Source organism: Ceratotherium simum, chromosome 21 (assembly GCF_057802395.1).
Source record: "Ceratotherium simum simum isolate JZ-2026a chromosome 21, ASM5780239v1, whole genome shotgun sequence".
In the NCBI taxonomy this organism is placed as follows: Eukaryota; Metazoa; Chordata; class Mammalia; order Perissodactyla; family Rhinocerotidae; genus Ceratotherium; species Ceratotherium simum.
Window position 1 is genome coordinate 11,997,204 of NC_141920.1, and position 15,498 is coordinate 12,012,701.

The window sequence follows — 15,498 nt, forward strand, 5'->3', positions numbered from 1 at the left end:
AGGCGCCGGAGAAACCCCGCTCCGGGGACTGGCTGTGACCTCCGGGGAGGGGACGGAGCTTCTCCGAGAAAGCGCGAGCGCGGGGAGGACTACAACTCCCAGCAGGCTCCGCGACGCCGCGGGCCTATAATAAGCAGCATGCCCCGGGCGGTCCCGCTGAAACTATTTCTCCTGCTAGGGGTTATGCACCGGACTTCGCTTTGTCTATTTTGCTTGCCAGAAATTGCCTAGGAGAACCAAGGAATCTATGCGAGTAAACATTTATTAGCATCATGGATAAGAGGCTTGTGTTTTTTTTTTTTTTTTTTTAAAGATTTTATTTATTTTATTTTTTCCCCCCAAAGCCACAGTGGATAGCTGTACGTCATAGCTGCACATCCTTCCAGTTGCTGCATGTGGGACTCGGCCTCAGGATGAACGGAGAAGTGGTGCCTCGATGCGCACCCGGGATCCGAACCCGGGCCACCAGCATCGCAGCGCGCGCACTTAACCACCAAGCCACAGGGCCGGCCCAAGAGGCTTGTGTTTTAATGCTCACTCCCTCACCTGTTAGCTCTGAGTCTCATCTCTGAAATGGGGCTATTCCTAGGAGTTGCCGCATCGAATTGTTGTGATGACTGCTTGGTAAACGTCTGCTCTTCCGGGGTCCCCTCCTTCCTCTGTGCCAAAGGGTTTTATCAAAGCATTTTATCTCCATGGCAACCCTACGAGGTTGATACTGTCATCCCCTTTTTCAGAAGGGGAAACTGATGCCAGCAGAGGTTCGATCCTTGAAGTCATACAGCAAAGTAAGTGGTGAACGAGGACTCGAACCCAGAAAATTTCACTCCAGAGGTGAGTCCACCTTAGGACCCCAAATGCTTCCCACTTGCTACCTCACGCTTTATAGTGACCTAAAGTCCAGGGCAAATATTTTCTGTGTTCTTCAAGGTAAACTTGAATCACGTGATATGTGGAATAATGTCACGATCATTGCCCGGTGCCAGTGCTGGAAGGAGACCCACGTGACACTTTGAGAGTCAGTTACAGCTGAATTTTACCTGGTTGGAGAAACGGAAAGCTTCCCTGAGGGGGTGATGCTGGATCTGAGAACTGAAGAGTGGGAACAGCACAGGCAAAGGCCCTGAGGAGGGAGAGGACATGTGTTCTAGAGGCCTTGACAAGGGCCAGTGCAGCTGGAGAGGCACAGCGAGTCTCAGAGGTGCAGGCAGTGCCAGGGAGGGGGAAAGTGAAGTGCACCCAGTGTGGAAATTGGAGGGAGGCACTCACTCGCAGGCTGGGGACCCAAGAGTGGAAGCCTTCTTAAATTTGGCACCCTAGACACCGCACTGGCCCCATCCTAGTCCTGGCCCTAAGTGCAGGGACTTGTGGGTAGAGTGTTCATCCCTCCTGGTTTGCCCTGGAGAGTCCAGGTTTCTGCTTGTTGTCCTGGCAAGATTATACTAGGTCCCCTTTCAATCTGATGATTGTCCTTGTTGGATGATAATTCTATGGCCACTTAACTTGTATAGTCTGTATTTTATCCCAAGGGATTGGGGAGCCACTGAAAATTTTAGCTGAAGAGTGTTTTGAGCAGATGCTGGCTGCCATATGGAGAATGAACCATGGGGGTAAGAATGAAGGCTGCTGGGGTCATCCAAGTGGGAGACCTGGACAGCCTACTGTAAGTGGGAGAAGTGGATAGACTCGAGAAATGCTTAGGAGGCACTGCTGTCAGAACAAAGTGATGAATTGGATGTGCTGGGTGAGGGCTTCTGGCTTCCTTGTTCCTCTACTGAAAGTCCTGGTCCTTCCTCTGCCAGTGTCTAGCTGTGTGACCTTGAAGCAGTCCCTTCACCTGTCTCAAACTGTTCCCACATCCCTCTAAGAGGTTCTTAGACCATTTATGATAAAGGAGCCGTCACTTCTTGGATTTAACATTTATTGGCAAATATATATCCCCAGGGCCTTTGCACATGCTGTTCTCTCTACTTCTTTCTCATCATTCAGGTCTCCTTTGAAATGCGACCACCTTAGGAGGCCCTCCCTGACCACCCTCTGCTGCCCCTTCTCTGGTTTACTCTGTATCATATCATAGTTATGTTCTTTCCTATTTATTTGGTTACTTGCTCTCTGTCTCCAACTAGAATGTAAGCCCATAAGAGCAGGGACTTGCTTTACAGTGCCTGGCACATAATAGGTGCCTAGTAAATATTTGTTTGGATGAAAAAAGGGATTGATGCGTGAATGAGTGAATGCTTTCCCTGCCACCTTAATGCCCGCAAATCATTTAGCTGCCCCGCTACAAGCCTCCTCTGGCCCGGGAGCATCGACTCTGGAAGCAAGACGATCTGGCCTGGGTTCAAATTCTGACTCAGCCAATTAACAGCTGAGTTTAGATAAATCGCTTAACCCCTCTCAGCTTCACTTTTCACATTAATCCAGACCTGGTAGAGATGTTGTGAGGATCCAACTAGACAGGAACATGCCCGAAGCAAAACAGGCGCTTTTTTAAAGCTTTCTTTTCTTCTTTTTCTTTCACAATCGCGCCCTCCCAAGTCTCATCACCCCCTTCTCACCAAGCACCTCAACACCTCCCTCGCACCCGAGCCCGGAGGGACTTGAAGGTTGCTGGGCCCTCGCGCACGCAAATATTTTCTCTCTTTAAAAGGACAGAAAAAAACCCTTCCCGGCAACCGGTCGCGCGGTCCGCGAGCGGCGGCGACTGCGCGTGCGCGCGCGCCTGCGCAGAGGGGCTCGGGGACGGGGTGGGGGGGTGAAGAAGGGGCCGGCCTTCGAGCGACAGCGACGCAAGATGGCAGCCACCACGGGCTCGGGTGAGCGAGGGCGCCGGGGCCGGCCAGCCGAGGGGGCGCGGGCTCGGGCCGGGGGCCGGGGACCCGCAAAGGCTCCTGCAGCGGGGCCGGGGCCTCCGCGCCGCCTCTGTCCGCTGGGCTCCGCGGCGGCGACCCGGGCGGCCTGAGAGGGGAGGAGGAGCAGGCGGTGGCCGGAAGCACGGGCGGGGGCCGGAGGGGCCTGTGGGCGGCGCGGCGAGGCCCTGAGGCTCCCCGGGGCGGCGTGAGGGCCCCGCCGAGAGGAAGGGCCGAGCCCCGCGGCGCTGCTGGGCGGCCGGAACGGGCGAGGGGCGAGCCCAGAGTTCCTGCTGAGGAGCCCGGGGCGGGCGGTTCTTTGGGGGAGGTCGAGGGGTTCCCTAGAGGATGAGAAGGCGCCCCAGAGCGAATGGAAGTCCTCTCCTGGGTTCTGGGGGTCCGGTGAGGGGAGAGCCCTGGGATGTCCGTGTAGCGGGGACTTCAGAGAAGCCCCTCGGGATGGATGGGAGGAGGAAGCGGGATCCTGAGGGGTGACTGAGAGGGTCCCCCATTAGTGAAGGGGACAGATGCAGCGTTAGTTTTGTGGTGGGGTTAGCTGAGGGTGTCTCTATGTTGATGAGAACGGGGGAGTCTTGGGGTGGCTGCTTTTGGGAGGATTAAGGGTATCTCCATGGGGTAAGTGGGAAGGGGAAAAGGATCTCTCAGATTCCAGAGGAATCTGGTTGGAGCGGCCCATAGTGAAATGACCCCATCGTTACCGGGCCCCTGTTTGAGGAGACGGATGTTCGGTTTTAGGAGGCGAGCTCTGAGTGGGGCACTTGGCGGAAGCTTGTGATATTGGGTGAAGAACAGGTGAATTGGGAGCCTTCGAGGTGTCTGTTGGGCAGTCCCGTGCAGTGGGTGAGAGTGGGAAAAGGTCAGGTTTCAGAGATGTTTCTTTTAGAGGAGAAAAATCTCCTCTGTTGGGTGCAAGAAGCGTAGCCTAAAAGTGTCTGTTTCATGGAGACCGTCTCTCCCCGCCACTCCTTTGGATATTGGTGACAGATATGTGGGTTTAGCTCAGAAGTTCCCCATCGGCTGGATGGGCATGGGGAGAGGAACAAATGAAATGGGAACTTTTGGGTGACTTCTTGGGGAAGGAAGCCTGAGCAAACCCCCATCTCTCCAAGACGGGAGTGAGGGGGCTGCACTTGGGGGAGAGGGAGTTCTTCCCGTCCCTAGTAGGTTGGGGGAAGCAGCATTTATTCTCTGCTCTCGTCCGGCTCCTAAGATGGGCCAGAGGATCAGATCCCGAAGGGTTTGTTTCAGAGTTAACATTGTGCATCTGAGCATCAGGATGGATTCAGGTGGCCTTCTTGAGAAGTCAGTGAGGATTGGCTGGGGAAGGTCCCAGAAGGGCTGATGAGGCAAGAGATTCTGGAAGTGCAAGATTTGGGGGAGGAGGAGCGTTCCCCTTTTGGTGAGGAGGCTGTACCCTGAGGTGCCTGGCAATGAAGCTGGCCAAGGAGGATGGGGTGGTGATGGGTGGCCTCTGATGGAGGAGGCAGACGGACACCAGGTGGGTACCTAAATCCTCCAGCTGTTTAAGGCCGTAGCAGCAGCACTGGTTTTTTTTTTTAATTTTTTCCCCAAAGCCCCAGTAGATAGTTGTACATCATAGCTGCACATCCTTCTAGTTGCTGTGTGTGGGACGCGGCCTCAGCATGGCCGGAGAAGCGGTGCGTCGGTGCGCGCCCGGGATCCAGGCCTGGCCCGCCAGCAGCGGAGCGCACACACTTAACCGCTAAGCCACAGGGCCGGCCCAGCAGCACTGTTAGGAGAGGTTGGTGACCTAAAGCGAACAGGGTGAGGGGAGTCCATCTTTCCAGGATGTTGCTCCTCTCGAGTCCCGAGGAGCCGTCCTTGTGTGATTGTTAGGGTGGGAATAGAAGGAATTGGATGTAGCAGATCTGACTGAAATGGCCTAGCACGGGCTGCCTTTCGCACTTAGAGCAGTGAAGTCTTCCTGGAGGATAGAGGAAGCCACACATCCTTTTCCTAGATTTTGGTTTCAGTTGGAACAGTGCTGAGTCAATTCATATACCAAGATACTGCCAGAGACGCTCTCAGAAGAGAGGCTGAGTCAGGCCAGGCTGCTGTGGGAAACTTCTCAGCAGAATAACACCCCCGCCAGGTTGCTATGAACTGGAGGTACAGTGTGTCCAGAGCAGCCAGCGTCATGGTGGTATTGCGGCCCAGCCCTGCTGACGGTCACTTGAGACTGGCTACCTACAATCCAGTTTAACAGCTACTTAATTCTAACTGCTTGAGGCCCTGCCGATTGAAGAGCACTTCGTAAATGCTCTGGTGGTCAGAGAAAACATCATCAGCTGCTGGCTAGTGGAGTACAAGAGCCCTGGGCATGGTTTAGGTGATGTGGAGCAGGCTTTGAGGTGCCGCAATATGGGCTTCCCAAAACTTCTTGTCTGTTTATTCAGTAAGTATTTATTGAGGGGCTGCTGTGTCCTGTTGTGAGTAGTGAGGAAGATGGACATAGCCCCTGTCCTTGAGGAGCTTCTGTTCTAGTCAAGGAGAAGGCCATTAAAGAAGTAAAGAGTTAAGACAATTTCAGATAGCAGTAAATGCTATGAAGGAAATCGTGTGATGTGATAAAGGGTGTCTGGAGAGGTGGTCAGGGAAGGCTTCTCTGAGAGGAGGCATTTGAATGGAGACAGATGATGGGAGGACCCGACCCTACAGCGTGTATCACAGGCAGGGGAGGGGGAGACAGTGAGTGCAAAGGCACTGTGGCAGGACCGAGCGGGCACGTTGAAAGAACAAAATAAAAGCCTTAGTGCCCAGGGAGGCTCGTTCAGGAGATGAGTTGGAGGGATGTGGCTTTGGATGTTATTCAGTGTGAAGGGAAGCCGTTGAACAAGTACCAGTATGAAGTAGGCATTTACTAAACACTTGCCGAGTGAATGAATGAGAGTCTTAGAAAGAGGGGGATGACAAGATCTGACCTGTGTCCCTAGGCGGTGAAAGGAGTGCAGAGTGCTAAGAGTGGAAGCAGAAAGGTCTAATTGGGTTAAACTAAAATGAGTGTACAGGCCTCTCTGCTTTCTAGCTCTGAGAGTCCTTCAGGTGTGGTCCAGGGCCCTGAGGCCTTTCTTAGTCAGGTTTAGAACCAGCCTCTTGATTAATCTGTGCCCCTGGTTGCCAGGAAACAGCTGTGAAGTCTTTGAGTTCCTGTAAGGGCTGAACTTAGTTTTTTATGGTCATGCTTTCAACACTTGACTACAACACCCTTCCACCTCCCTTGGTTCTGCAATGTGTGATTTCTGCATAGATCCTAAAGGGTGGGACTGTGAAGAGCCTACTAATCCCTCAGGATGCCCGGGCTGTGACAGGTGACGTCCTCCTGCCTTGGCCTATTGGAGGACCTCAAACAGTGGTCCTTAGCGGCCAGGTCCTTCCTCTCACCCAGCATCCAAAGGCTTCTCTGACAGTTAACCGGAAACCAAGTGCCAGAAGGGGAAGCCCTGGCTGGGCATGATTTTAAATTTGTATACATTGGCGTGGTCTCTTACATGCACTCAACTTATGAAAATTTAACCACATGGGCAGTGGAGGTTAAGTAGTCTTCCATTCCATTCATGGCTGTTCCCCTGAGAGCTGGAGATGGGAAATGAGAACTTGTAGTCTCTTTGGTCTCATTCCGTGTCTCACAGTGTGAGCATCTTGTGCTGGTTGTAGCTAAGTGCCTTTTGTAGAACATGGGCCCTGCGTTCAAGAGAGCTGCTTCATACAGTGCTCAGCTGAAGGAACAATCATCTGCTCCAGTGATGGACAGGGAAACACTGTTGGGCCAGTACTATTGCCCTCCCTAGGGATTGCCAAGGTTAATGTGATGATCTTGACGTTCCCCTTCACAGTAACTTCACCACCACCCTTTTTCCCCATCACGTTCTCTTCTCCCTCCCTCTTGCTCTCACCTGAAGCGTAGCTCTACGTAATTTGATAGAAGCGGAGTACAAACTGTAAAGTCAGGAATCCTCTGTTTAATTCTGAAAGGCCGCAGTGAAGTACAGAGCAGCACGTTTGGTGAAGTAAATATTTTAATTCTTTTATATTATGTGTAGTGCCCTAGAGTTTTCCAAGTACTTTGACTTAGCGTCCAAACTCTCCACAACCTGGCGAGCTAAGCAGGGGAAGTGCTGGCCCCACAGTATTACTGAGGGAGATTGGTGGCTGAGGACTGGTGACACTCAGACTAGAGCCCAGGGGTTTTGACTCCAGTTCCCTCCTCAACCTGCTCCAGTACCTTAGGAAGGAAACGGAAAGGCCTGGATTTTGGCATATGCTCTTCCTGGGTCTTAGAGTGTTTATCTTGGTGAGGGAAAGGACTTCAATGAGAAACATCTGCCACCTGTAGCAGGAACCCTTTGTATAGCATCCCTGGCCGCTGTTGATCCCATTCTGAGTAATGTGCTGTGCAGTGAGAGTGAAGTCCATTTTTAAGGCAGCTCTCCCTTATACCCTGTACTCACTAACTCACACTCAGTGGGCTTAGGGCCCCCTCATGTCCTGTGCAAAGTCGGTCCTTGTCTTCAGTTACATGCAAGCCCTTCAGACTTCTTTTTAAGCTACGCTTCTAGGGCTCACTGTGCTAGACGCTGTGTTAAACACATTATCTCATTTCTCACAGCAACCCTTTGAAGCAGGTATCTCTTGTGAAGGTGAGGAAACTGAGGCCTGGAAAGGAAAAATGACTTGCCTGAGGCTCAGAGCCAGGGACTTGCAGAGCCAGGACACAGAAGCAGGACAGTTCTGCTCCAGGACGCACGCCCTTGGCCATGTTTTCATTCTTCCAGCCCCGGTTGCCTGTTCTCCAGCTAGGCGTCTCAAGTTCCTTCAGTCATTGGCAGGTCTGTTGACATTTCTGCCTTGGCTGATTAGTTCTTTCATGGGTAGATAGTAATGACTGTCAAGTGGGATTCTTTCCTCCTCCTCACATTCACCCTATCACAGTCCAGTAGGTGTAACCCCAGAACAGATGCCAAATCCCCCTTCTCTCCATCGCCATGATTGTCAGTCTTGTTCACCCAGAACCACCTTTCTCATGCTTAGAAGACTGCAAAAGCCTCCTGCCTCCAGCCTTGCCCTTTCCCAGTCCATTCTCCATAGAGGAGGCAGAATGGTCTTTACAGACATAAACCAGAAACTGCAGCTCCCCTGCACAGAGCCCTTCCCACTGCACCTGGAATAAAATAGATTTCTTTTCCATGGCCCATGAGGCCCTCTGTGGTCTTGGCCTTGCTGGCCCCTGACCTCCTGGAATATCACACACACCTCTGCTCTTGCTCGTCCCCTTTCAGGGATGCTCTGCCCCCAGATCTTCACGGGACTGACTGCCTCTCGTTCTTCAGGTCTCAGCTCTCCAGAGAGGACCGCCACATTTAGTATGGTCTTCTCAGTCCTTAGCACATCTCTGTTCTGTTCTCTCCCAAAGCACTTAACCTTATCTGAAGTTCTCCTGGTTTCTTGCATATTTTCTATGCCTTTCCACTAGGGCACGATTCTGTCTTGTTCTCTGCTAAGTCCCTAGTACCCAGCATAGTCCCTGACATATAGTAGGTGCCTAATAAATATTAAATGTTGCAATGAATTAATCCAGGATCTCACCTTGATATAGGCAGATAGATAAATTTGACATATTTGGAGAAACAATGTATCTGATAGGGCAGAAGCAAAAATGGCTGTTCACCTTTCAAAAAGGAAAGCTCTTGTCCTGATCAGTTGTTATTTATAGAGGGCTGTTAGCATAGAATTAACTCTGTCCTCTCCTTCACTAACTGTCCTGACACGCTTCCCACATCCTGTTCTTTGTCTCCACCTCTGTCACAGAAAATCTCATCTTTGACCTTGGTCACCCCAGTGGAGAGAAACACAGGGTCTTGCATTTTGTCACCAGCTGTTTGTTGTCACATTGTCTGGACTATAAAGAATGATAGATTGCCACTGTTTCTTCCCCTAGATCGGTGGTTCTCAAACTGGCGTGCATCAGAAACACCTGGAGGGCTTGTTAGCTTGCTGGGCCCCACCCTCAGAGTTTCAGATTCAGTAGTTCTGTGGTGTAGTGTAGTGTTCGGGGGTGTAGCTGGAGAATTTACATTTCTAGCAGTTCCCAGGTGATATGTAGGCTGCAGGTCTGGGGACCATAGAGAACCATTGCTATAGAGAAGGAGAGAAAAAATATGCTCCCCTGGGCAGGCACTAACTAGGCAGCCAGACTGCACTTGCCAGTTGCTCTGGAATAAAAGTTCCCTGCCCCTGACTGTATATCCACTTTGCAGGAGCGTTGAATCCAGGTGCATCACCTTCCAGACCTCCTTATTTTCTGAAATAGGAGCAGCACCAGGCTCCTAGCTCAGCTCACTGCCTTCCCTGAATGGGCAGCCAAACCAGTTTTAACTAGCAGCTTTCTGTTCAGGAGCAACCTGTGAGGCTTTGCCATTTTAAATCAAGACCCAGGCCAGACCAGGGTTTCCTGAGATTGGCATGCTGCAATAGGTGCTGCTTTGTGGCCAGGATTTTCCCAAAAGATGTTTTAAAGGGCTTCAGAATCCTTTTGTTACCACAAATATTTTAATATGTTGCTGTGTTTCAAATTACTGCATTAAATGTTTTACTATGACATGGTACAAAACCCTATCAAATATTTATGCCTTTTCAACCTGGTTGTCATATTTTCTTTGTAATATCCTGCAGCTGCTGACTTTTCAGTTTATATTTAGCCAAGAGAATAACGGGCTGACTTTTGATACTGATACAGATCCAGGAAAAATCCTTCTGGAAAGAAGAATTCTGGAGTAACAGGAGCAGATGTCTTCTTTTAAAAACTCTTGGATTACTGTGATATTTTAGCACCTTGGTGAAGTTATCTTACCATTTTCATAGGTAACTTCTCAATAGTTACAGTCTATTAATAATCAGAGTCCATTTTTACATCGTGTATATTGTCATTTGAAGCTGCCTTTTAGGGGTCAGAGTCACACAGAAATTTTAGGACTCATAAGATTTAGGTTGATTCAATGGATTAAAGTGCCATAGGAATAAAACATATGTTAGAGAGTATTCTTGAATTTTTCTGATCTGTTATGCTTCTATTTTGGGGCATTTATGGATTTAATTTTTTAATATATTCACTGAAATCTTATGTTTAAATTAATATGCCATGATTTTGAGTTTATACTCTCCGTTTGGGATGGGATGAAGTGCTCACTTAGGACTGATACACTCACGAGGTCTATAAGATATCCAAACTTCACCAGTATTTGGATTTATGTCCCTGGAGTAGCCCCTGAAGTTCTAGAACTAGAGTGTGGTCAGGCCATTTGGAGTTAAATGCTCTTGCTTTGTAGAAAATATTGATGTATTAACTTTATGTGCAGTTTCTAAATGATTTGAAATATCAGTAACATGCTTTCATATGTATTTTATGAAACAAAGTTCATTTTGTAGTGAAGAGTCTTTGGCTCATGTGGTTTGGGTGAAAAACCAGTTTTCCCTCATTTAAAAAAAACAACTTGCCTTAAAAGTCTTGATCACACTTCATTAAAAAATAACGAAATTTTAATTATCTCAAAATAAAAAACCTTAGGTATCTCACTTATGTGGTATCAATGTCCCATATTTTGGCCACAGTAGACCTTATTAGAGTTTACAATAGGAAAGGAAGAGATACTGCCATTTCTTCAATCAGGACACATTTATTGAGTACCATTATATGCCAGACAGCATACCAGATTCTGGGAGGCAGGATTGAATGAGTCACAGCTCTAACTTGAGAAGCTCAGAGAATGAGTCAGACAATAAAAAAGAAAGAAAAGAAAATTTAAAGAAAAGAAAAAATACAGCACAGCCATTGCGTGAGGGTGAAGGTATATGGGGGGGTTGCTCTGAGAAGACATCTGCAGAGTACCTGGCTTCTGATTTAAGATTTATATTTCTTCTTAAGATCATTATATTCAAAATTTAATGGATAACTTGTCTTGGGCTATTTAAAATCCATACTAAGCCCCTTTGATAATCTTGATAATATTAGACTCCCTTTTAATAGTGCTATGAATGTTTCCCTGCTGTATTTTCAGAAATAAACCAGTTAGAATTTCGTGACATGGAGCATTCTTCATTCTGAAATAATGTCCCTAGCTGTCACCCAGCCACCCATTCATTCATTCGACAAGCATTTGAGTTATCATACTCTGGCAAAGCGCTCTTTGAGGTGTTGGAAATTCAGCAATGAACAAAACAGATGAAGTTTTACTCTCATGGAGCTTATGTTCAGATGGGAGAGACAGACATTAAACAACTAATGAAGTGGAAGTGAGTATATTGAAAATGTCAAGTGGTGATGAGGGCTGTGAAGAAAAATAAAGCAAGATAAGGGAATGGAAAGTTAGACCTTAGATGAGGAAGAAGGGAGCCGGCCAGCCATTCACAGCTCCGGGATGGAGGATTCTAGGGAGAGGGAACAGCAAGTGCAAAGGCAGAAAGTCAGGTTACTTATTGAGGAACTTAAAGACGAGTGTGGGGGGCGGTGAGGCTGAAGGAGGCGAAGAAGCAAGGAAAAGGGTGGTAGGGACTGATGCTGGAGGAGCAGGTGGGGCTCTGTAGGCGAGCTAAGGAGTTTGGATGTCTGCTGCTTCCGTGGGAGGCCGGTGGAGGGCTTTGAGTAGGGGCATGACGGGGTCCCTGTGGCGAAGAGACCGGGTGCACTAAGGGACCAGTTAGGAAGCTGAGGTGGCACGGACTGCAGTGATCACAGTGGAGGTGGTGAATGTGATCCTATGTGGGGTCTGTTTGGAAATGGGTTGGATATGGGATGTAAGGGAAAGTTTTCTTAATCATGACTCCAAGATTTTTGGCCAGAGCAATCTGGTAAATGCTTGTGCCGTACACTGAGATTGAGGAGTGGGCGTTTTTGTTTTTTGAGGAGTGCATGGGAGTTCTGTTTGAAGTGTTGTAAGTTGGCGAGGCCTATTAGGCATCTGAATAGAGATGTCTAGGAGGCAGTTAATTGAAAATATAAATTGGAGAGTCATCAGCTTCGTTGGTCTGCGTAAAATCACTTGGGGAGTAGAGTAGACAGAGAAACACAGGTCGGTGGGCTGTGTGTGCCCTGAGGCCGGGCAGCCAGTGTTTGGAGGTCAGGGAGGTGAGGCGGAGCAGCCAGTGAGGGAGGAGGAGAACCTGAGGCTGGGAGAAAGAGTTAGAGCAGGGAGGAACCTGAGGATCAACCACAGGACTCGGCTACATGGTGCTGCTGGGTGCCCCTGACAGGAGCAGTTCTGGTGAGTGACTAGGTGAAGAGCCTGCTTGGAGTAGGCACAGGTAGGGGGAAGAACTGCAGACAAGGCGTCTGGACAGCTCTCCTGAGGATTTTGGCTAAGATGGAACAAAGAAATGAGATGGTCGCTAGAAGAGGATATGGGGTCAAGTGAGGGTTTATTGTTTTTATTTTATGGTGGATGATACAGTGTGCTGGTGCGGGTGATTCAGTGCTCTGTGCCAGGTGTTACACAGAGTGCCGTGCAAGTTTTCCGTCATTTATTCTCCTTGCTGTCTGTGGAGACAGGGACTGTTGGGAGCCCTGTTTTGCTGAGGCTCGAGAAACTTGCACAGTCACACAGCTAGATTACTGCAAAGTTGGGGAGCGAGGACATGATCCCAGGTCTGTGCTCTTAATCCTCTGCTGAGAGGTTACAGAATTTTCTCTGAAGTGTACTCCAGTTCTTTTTTGTAGGAGATAACTTAGCCATTACTCTGACCAGCCTTTTTATTTTTTATTTTTTTTTCAGGGTAATAAAAAATAAAACTTTATTAAAGTAGCTACACTTGGCAGCACTTTTTCAGTGGTACACCTATGAAGCAAGACTTAAAAATAAGCATAGTCTCATTTCGTGCATTTCTGATTAATTATGACAATTCCTTTTTTTTTTTTTTCTTCCCCCCAACCCCAAAGCTCCAGTAGATAGTTGTATGTCATAGTTGCACATCCTTCTAGTTGCTGTATGTGGGACGCGGCCTCAGCATGGCCAGAGAAACAGTGCGTCAGTGCACACCCAGGATCCGAACCTGGGCTGCCAGAAGCGGAGCTCGCGCACTTAACCTCTAAGCCACAGGGCTTCTGACCAGCCTTTTTAAAATAGCATGCTAGACCAGCTCTCCTTACATTCGTGATCCTATGTCTGTGGCATCTAAAGATCGTTTGTGTGAACATACACACACAAGGAAGCATGGGTTGACTTTGTGTTTATCTTTTATAAACTGGAGTATGCGTACCTTTTTATCCTTTGCTCAATTTTCGGAGTTTTCAACAAATATTTCTCTGAAGCCTACCATGTAAAGGCCAGTTGTTTTTATGTTGCATTGTAAAAATGGGAACTACCACCATAGTCATGCAGATTAATACGTGCTGCCTTAAATCTCTTAACATTCCTTCTGTTTGCCACCGTCTAGACCTGTAAGAAGTTTGACAACGTGTTCTGTCACCTATTTGCTCTGGCAAATGCTTCTGGCTTTGTATCCCAAGATGTTAGTAGTAGCACATCCCAAACCTGGCCTCTAATCCTTCCATCCCATCCTGAACATTACCCAGGAGATTTGGCTTATCTCGTGCCCTACCCAGAGCCTTTGCAGCTCCCCACTAATTACCCTCAGGGTAAAGTCCAGTCCCTCTTAGTAACAGGGCCCTACCTCTGTAGCTTTCATCAAATTCAGAGGGATCTATGACCCCCTCAAAGATTAAGAAACATTGTCCTGTCATAGATTATATTTCTCTCATACATTTTGATACTGTTTTGTTTTATTAAACTTTGTATGTGTATATCTAGTTTCTATAGTGAGACTTTATACTCTGATTGGGAGGCCTCTGTTTTTGTTTCTTTTATAGCCCCTGTAAGGTCTAGCATGGTGTTGGATAAGTGTTGGATAATCATTGCACTGAAAGAAGGTGTGTGTGTGTACATTTATGTTACTGACAAATGTACAGGGAAATTGTGACAAGCAGGTAAAACGCCTAGCAGACTTTTTTCTTTTTAATTGCAATCCTGAAATCTGTGGCTTTTTTGCTTGTAAGTGTGGAGTGAGCTCAGTTTTACACGTGTTAAATGTGGTAAGCCCCAGGAGAGACCCTTACCAAGTGGGATGCAGTAGATCAGCTGACCAGGTGGTAATTAGCCACTTCTGTTTAAATATCAGAAAAACTAAATGAACCACTCCATGATTTGTAAATTTTTTGTAATTCCTGATTTCTCTGAGACATTATTATTCCCCAGACTTTACTTTTAATCAATTTTTGAGTGAAAATAAAAGTTTATGGCTTAGAAAAAGTAAATTAAAAAGTAACAGTCTCCTTTAGAATTTATCTAGTTTGTGGACTTATTCTTCAAGATTTAGCTAAGTAAAAGTTAACAGAGTACTTAACCACCCAATGCTTCCAGATTAGCACATTTATCAATCTTTGACAAAGGGTTTAAGATATCCTCTGAGCTGGCCCAGTGGTGTAGTGGTTACGTTTGCGCGCTCCGCCCAGGGTTCACAAGTTCGGATCCTGGGCGTGGACCTCTGTACTGCTTGTCAAGCCATACTGTGGCAGGTGTCCCACATATAAAGTAGAGGAAGATGGGCATGGATTTTAGCCCAGGGCTAATCTTCCTCACCAAAAAATAAAATAAAATAAAATATCCTCTGAGCTAAACCTAGGATGTTAGGGCTCAGAGGGATTTTTGAGAACAATTAGGTGAGCCCAGATGTTGCAAAATGATGGTCCATAAGTAGAATCTGCCCTACAGACCTTTGGCCAGAGCAGAAGAGTGACTGTCCCCTTTAGACAGAACATATATTCTCCAGCTCACCTCAGTTCTTAACACTCCCAGTTGTTTTAAGCCGGACATTAAAGAAATTTGCAAAGCCATACCACTCTTGTCACTAATTTTCTTTTGTCTTTGGAAAATATAGTTATCTCGTTAAGATATGTTATTTATCTTAACACATAATGGTTTGTTGTGATTAGTTTTAAATGAATTAAATATTTTTTAAATTTCTGTTTTAATTTCTAATTTGGCAAATATAAATAGCTATAATGCACATAAACAAAGGCTCTTTGAAATCTATAATTTTTAAGATTGTAAAAGTTTAACTGCTGTTCAAATGGAATAAATGCTTATTGTAATCAGTATATAGTACAGTTATTCTGATATTTATATGTATATTCCAACTCTTGCTTGGAATATTTCTAGACTGCCTAATAGATATTGGCTGATCCAAAGTTTTTCATTTATTAAACTGTTTCTGATGCCTATTTTATAACTGAATCAAATTGAATCATCCTATAATGTCAGTACTGCAAAAACAACAAAAAGCTAACTGTGTCCTCTGTGGTGCTCAGTTACTGTTCCAGATACTAACCTAAAATAAGTTTAGGTTGACTGAGCTCCCTATTTTTTTTGTTCGATTGTGTATATGGGCTTTGCACACTTGGTTTTTAAGTAATTGAATGTCTAATCCAATGGAAATGTCTGTTGGAAATATAAGATTCACTACTAATATAATATGTCCCCCTACTTCTCAAGTCAAAATCAAACATCAGAAAAATATAGCTTGAATTCATTATCTGTTTTGAAACTAATAGCAATGAGCTTGT

At 47.0% G+C, this 15,498-nt stretch overlaps 1 protein-coding gene across 1 annotated transcript in view; it reads left to right on the plus strand.

Annotated features, from left to right (window-relative positions):
* Positions 1 to 2,745: 2,745 nt before the first annotated feature.
* Positions 2,746 to 15,498, plus strand: part of UBE2V1 (ubiquitin conjugating enzyme E2 V1) — a 33,412-nt gene continuing 20,659 nt past the window's right edge. The window contains exon 1 of the mRNA XM_004430280.3: positions 2,746 to 2,816. Coding sequence (XP_004430337.1) covers positions 2,795 to 2,816 — 22 coding nt within the window. The 5' untranslated portion in view covers positions 2,746 to 2,794. The remainder of the gene's footprint in view (positions 2,817 to 15,498) is intronic.